Source organism: Nelumbo nucifera, chromosome 8, assembly GCF_055504915.1.
Source record: "Nelumbo nucifera cultivar China Antique chromosome 8, China Antique-T2T, whole genome shotgun sequence".
Taxonomy (NCBI): Eukaryota; Viridiplantae; Streptophyta; class Magnoliopsida; order Proteales; family Nelumbonaceae; genus Nelumbo; species Nelumbo nucifera.
Genome location: NC_142656.1, coordinates 20,521,731 through 20,527,651, shown reverse-complemented (window position 1 = coordinate 20,527,651; position 5,921 = coordinate 20,521,731). Strand labels below are relative to the sequence as shown.

The following is a 5,921-nucleotide window of genomic DNA, read 5'->3' as shown; positions in this document are numbered from 1 at the left end:
CTGTGACAAGTGTTCATCACAATGAAATGTGTTTGGTTTAAGGCCCCATTCGCTTTTTGGTAAGTTATTTATCCGGGTAAATGCATTTACCCAGGTAAGTGTTTCCCAAGAAAGATTTACCCGAGTAAATGCATTTACCCATGTTCTTTTATTTCCCATGCAAACAAGACAATGGCCATTTTAGTCATAAAAATCCATTATTACAAGGGGCATTTTTGTCCCATTGAAGTATAGGCAACTTTTTCCCAAGGTGGGAAAGTTATTTACCCACCTAGGAGATGGGTATCACTTTTCTTGGTAAATGATACCCAAGAAAATAAATTTTCCCTAGTCCCCACATAAATCTGAAAAAAGAACATGAGATTCTTGGTCAATGGGAATCAAAATCCCATTGACCAACTTTCCCCCCTCTCAAAATCCGGAAAAAGAACACCCCTAATAGAAATCAAGAGAGAAACCGAAAATTGAGGTAAAGTTCTTAAGACTCTGTTTGGGAAGATTACATATGCCAGTTCAGTGCATATTTACACTCTGGCTGGTTCAATTTTGATAGTATTTGGTAAGACTTGAGAGTGTATTTATGTCTTGAAAAATACAGCAAATACACATTTTAAGACATATTTACACTCAAAATGAGGGAAAAGTTTGCATCCAATGCACTCGAAGTTGATCAATGTTAAAAAAGATATATTTGAATCTCGAGATTTGTGTTTGTACGTATCACAACTAAAATTCATTTGGTAAGAGTACAAAATAATCATTACAAAACCAAACTTTAATTTGTTTATATCCATCTACATATACTAAACTCAGTGCTTTGAGAATTGAGAATGACCATGACCCTAACCTTCCAAAAGGGAAATGGCTTGTGCACCCCAGGAGCACCATTTTTTTTGTCCAAGTGCCTAGCATTTTGGCCATCTCAAGCATGTCTATAAGAGCTATTTTTCTGCTGCGAGTGAATCCCAAATCAAGTTTCGAATGGTTTAAAGTGCTGGGACCAGGCTAGAAATGATGGTCTGGGACTGGTTTAATTAGTATTAGTTCCTTCCAAAACTAGCATGTCCCGGACTCTTCATTCTTTTGCCAACAAACCACACATTTAGGGGTGTCAATTGGACTGGATTTGGTCCAATCCGATACAGACCAATGTGAATCCATTACAAATAGACCAGGTCCAATCCAATCCAATGAATGTTTAGGACCATATTTTACCAGTTCAATTCAATGTCTGGACTGTCCCATCTGTTCAAATCCATTTTAATTTAGGTTGGTTTTAACCCAAACCTGGTCCATTGACACCTATATTCTTATCTTATATCAATGGATCAGATATTGGCTTAATCCAACTGAATCCAATATAAATTTATTGGGGACGGACCAGGTTCAATCCAATCTAATAAATATTTTAGACTGAATTGGTCCAATCCAATATGCCTTGTTGGTCTGTCCAATCCAGTCCAAAACCGGTGCATTGACACCCTTACACACATTGAGTATGGACCAAAACCAACCCAGTAGTTGGGGTAAGGTGTCCTCATGCATAGAAAGGTGGAGTCTCACCCATTTAACATTTTGAACTAGTGGAAGATGCCATCATTTCCTTTCAAGTGAGAATGATATACCTATACAGAGATGCCATCATTTCCTCTCAATTTTAGTCATGTTGTTGCAACTTTGTAAGGTAAGAGAAGTTCTTCTGATGACAGGAAAAATGTGGAAAAGTTTAGGACTTTTCATTTAGAATAGTAGTATCTGATCAAAGATTTTTCATCCCCAGCTATAACCTAATAAAATAAAAGGAGAGGCTGAAGCTTAAATCAATATTTTTATTTATTTATTTATTTGTTTGTTTTTGGAATTAGAAGGGACATGGGAGGTAGAGAGGAGAGAGTATATCAAGTTCACATGGAAAAGGGAATCTGTGCTACCTTTTCTTTAGAGAATTCTTGCTCAATCAATTTTATATTGTTTTAGAGCAAGAGAGCATCCTAAAAATTTGTGACTGTTTCAGGAAATTTAATTCTCAATTGTTCAAGAAGGCAGGTTCCTGGTCCTGCACTGCTACTTGGGGTTAAGTGGTGGTCATCAGTATTTTTGAGTGATAGTTCTTTCATTGCAGAGATAAGATTCCCAAACATGAAAGATATCAATGGTCCTAATAAGGTCCTAGATGAATGTAATTAAGGTGATGCTTCATTGAACTTCATATTAGTATAGCAAAGGACCCAAACAACCAATGACTAGCTAGGCGTTTCTATCATGCTTTCTCTTTAAATTTGTTTGATAAGCCCCTGTTTAAGGGATCATCAATGGGTCACAAATATGTCATATCCAGTGTTTTAGGCACAACATAAGGAGGTACCAATATGCTGATCTTCCCCCAATTGAGGTATTGTCAGTTTGATTATATATTCTTCAATTACCCCCTACAGTGATGCATTTCCAGTTTAGAGAGAGAGAGAGAGAGATTATAAAGTGGAAGTTGAAGGTAAGTATTTCATAAATTTTGTTACTATTTCTCTCAAAAACGTGGCCTTAGTGACCAGAGCATAGTAGCTGTCAAAGTGATCTATTTATTTGCAAGTTCTCACATCTGTCTGTGAGTGGCTTTTGCTTTATAAATTGCTTCTAGTTAAGCTTTCTCTCTTTCTTTGTGACAAAAATAGTAGCTTGTGTGAGTGGTCTTTTCCATTACTTATGGATGAGTACGACACCTAGTGGAGGAGACAGGAAAACCATGATTCATGTTGAAGCTCAACAAGTGCCCTATACCAACCATTTCCACCACAAACCTCTATGCCAAATTCGATTCTACCCATCAATATTTTTCCCTTGTACCACTTTTCTATTCTTTTTTCTCTTGGGATTCTCAAGTCAAACAACCCTTTAGTAGTATATGTATAAAGCCGAACCCTTCCACTTCACAAATACAAAGAAGACAGAAGGAACCAAATTTCCTCTTTTTTTTTTCTGTGTTATCTGTGTTATCTGTGTTGTACTGATGGTGGACTCTGAAGATGTTGCATCAGCTCCTTCTACTCCTGCAACTCCAGGCACACCTGGGGCTCCTCTCTTTGGTGGGTTCAAGGCAGATAGAAGTAGGAACACTAGAAAATCCCTTCTTCAGAGCTGCAGGTGTTTCAGTGTAGAAGCATGGGCCATGGAAGAAGGAAGCTTGGGTGGTGTCAGCTGTTCAATACCTCCTCCTCTAGTCTCTCTTGCAAGAAAGGTAAGAGAGGAGCCCCACACAAACACAGAAGCTCTTTTATCAAAAACTTGATCAAAAGTTATAACTAATGAAGACTGACTCATTCTAAATTCCACTACTGTGGAGATGAACCCAGGTAGGAGCAGAGTTCATAGGCACGTTCATACTCATCTTTGCAGGAACAGCCACCGGCATTGTAAACCAGAAGACACAGGGATCGGAGACACTCCTCGGCCTTGCGGCCTCCACAGGCCTCGCCGTGATGATAGTCATACTTTCGACTGGTCACATCTCCGGCGCCCATCTCAACCCGGCTGTCACCATTGCCTTTGCAGCACTGAGACACTTTCCATGGAAACATGTATTGTAGTAGCTAGTTAGCACAGCTCTGTGTTTCTGGTTCCTTGTGGAAAGTTTTCTGGAGTTATAAATGTTTATTTTGGCAGGTACCCATGTTCATAGCAGCACAGGTGATGGCATCTCTGTGCGCTGCATTTGCACTCAAGGGGATTTTCCACCCCATCATGGGAGCTGGAGTCACCATTCCTTCTGGGGGCTACGGCCAGGCCTTTGCTTTAGAGCTCATCATCTCCTTCAACCTCATGTTCGTTGTTACAGCTGTGGCCACTGATACAAGAGCTGTAAGTGTGCTGAAAACTGAAATTGAGAAGAGAGAGAGGGAGGAGGGAGGGAGAGAGAGAGAGAGCTTTTTTCTTTTGCTTTTTCTTGGAAACTTCTGTGCTGTTGTGCTGTTTTCAATGGTTCTTCATACATGCAGGTGGGAGAGCTCGCAGGAATTGCAGTTGGAGCAACTGTCATGCTCAACATACTGATTGCAGGGTATATCACAAGTTTCCAATTTACACTTCTGGTTTCAATAAATCTTCTACAGTTCTTCATGCATAAGAATGGAACTCTTTACGCTACAACCCTGAACCCCTCACTGTGATGAGTTAGAACTTGGAAATCCTCTACAGTTCTACGTAATATTGGAAATCAGCTTCATACACGTAGGCCAATATCATGATTGGCCCAGTATCCTCCGGTTCCCACCTCCCAATTCCCATAGAAGATCCGGAGTTCCTCAGTATTCCGCTTGGAGTATTCTAATTCTATGCAGCAGGCCTCTGCTAAGTATGTGGTTCTGGTTCTGATCAATGATGTCAGACCGGGACCCAGAAGGATCATCACCATCACCGGTTCAACCATTCAATTCGGTCTGTCTGACAGACTGGTTCTCATCCTCCAATGAGATCCAATCAGTAAACATCAACCACTGGGAAGCGACTTTGGTTGCTCTGAACTCTGGATATCAGTTTTGTCATTCACCCATATGTGGCTGACAGAGGTTCAGAGATCCATCAAGAGAACATGGATAAGACGACTCATTTAATAACTTTGAACAGATCATTCTAAAAATCTGTGTCAGTGATTTTAATTCCCATGTTGCAGAGTTTTCTCCTTGATTCCCGTTTTCATATTTTGGTACAGGGAGACAACTGGAGCTTCCATGAACCCAGTGAGAACTCTGGGGCCAGCCATAGCTGCAAACAACTACAAGGCCATCTGGGTCTACCTCACAGCCCCCATCCTTGGGGCACTATGTGGGGCAGGTGCTTACTCTGCTGTCAAGTTGCCGGAAGACAGTGACACCCAGGATAAGCCAGCAGCTGCCCGGAGCCTGAGGAGATGACCAGAGAATGCAATCTGTATAAGTTGTACACTTATAACTGAGATAAGAAAGATGCCATAAGATGAATTCACCAGAGACAGAACAAAAGATAAAAATGTCCACTTTGGTAGAATACTTGTCTACTGTAGAATTATAGATCTTAGTAGACAGGAGAAGAAAGGGAGACAGTGATTTTAGAGTTGATCCTTGTTAGATGGTAACTCTAGTTAGATTTACTGATCAAGTTGGGCAGAGGTTGAGAAGTGATGAATTTGGAAAAGAATAAAGTGGTGATAAGTTTTTATTCTCTTTCTTCTTTTCTTTCTTTCTTTCTTTATCATGTAAATTTAGGATGTGTTTGGTTTGAAAGAAAAGGGAGGGACAGCAAGAGAAAGGTAATCCCTCCCTTTCCCCCTCTGTTTCAAATCAAGCACATCTGTAGGGAATTAGCAGTTTTGTAAATAACATGGGTTTTGTTTCTATGTAGTTTATTGTTGTACTGAAATTGTAATCAATATGTACTATGAGATCTGATTTATTTTATATTTTGGGGTTATGAGAAATGGTTCTTTTGTCAAAGTATTAGACTTTGGACGGTGGCAGAGCTGTATGAGCAAGATGCTTATGAAATTTAAAACGGAGAATCTCCCTATTTAAAATGGAAACAACGAATGGATCATATTTAGAGTGAGAGAGAGAGAGAGCAGGGTTCCTTGTCAGAAATCCCCACTTCCCCGGTATTCCTTTTGTCAGCTTATCAATACCTTACATTTGGACAAAGGAAGTACCAACGAAATGAGAAAACTTAGGCTATTTGAACAAAAATAAATACTACAGCTTGAGCTGTTTTAAAGCTTCATGTACATACACCTTAGCCTGGTGGTTGTGGGGTAAGGAGAGAGGGGAGTTGAAGGTCCCCTCACCACAGTGTTCATACATATCTCCTCCTCTCATTCTTAACAAATGTAATTAGTTATTTTTTAAATTAAATCATTAAAAATCAAAATTTCCCTTCTGGTCTTAATGGTCTCTAATAAA

The 5,921-nt window shown here is 39.8% G+C and overlaps 1 protein-coding gene across 1 annotated transcript; it reads left to right on the top strand.

The window, feature by feature from the left end:
- Positions 1 to 2,756: 2,756 nt before the first annotated feature.
- Positions 2,757 to 5,417, top strand: NIP6;1 (NOD26-like intrinsic protein 6;1). Its single transcript, XM_010277444.3, has 5 exons — positions 2,757 to 3,232; positions 3,348 to 3,572; positions 3,658 to 3,852; positions 3,990 to 4,051; positions 4,703 to 5,417. The coding sequence occupies exons 1-5, from the start codon at positions 2,900 to 2,902 to the stop codon at positions 4,902 to 4,904; spliced, it is 1,017 nt and encodes a 338-aa protein (XP_010275746.1). The 5' UTR covers positions 2,757 to 2,899; the 3' UTR covers positions 4,905 to 5,417.
- The last annotated feature ends 504 nt before the right edge of the window (positions 5,418 to 5,921 follow it).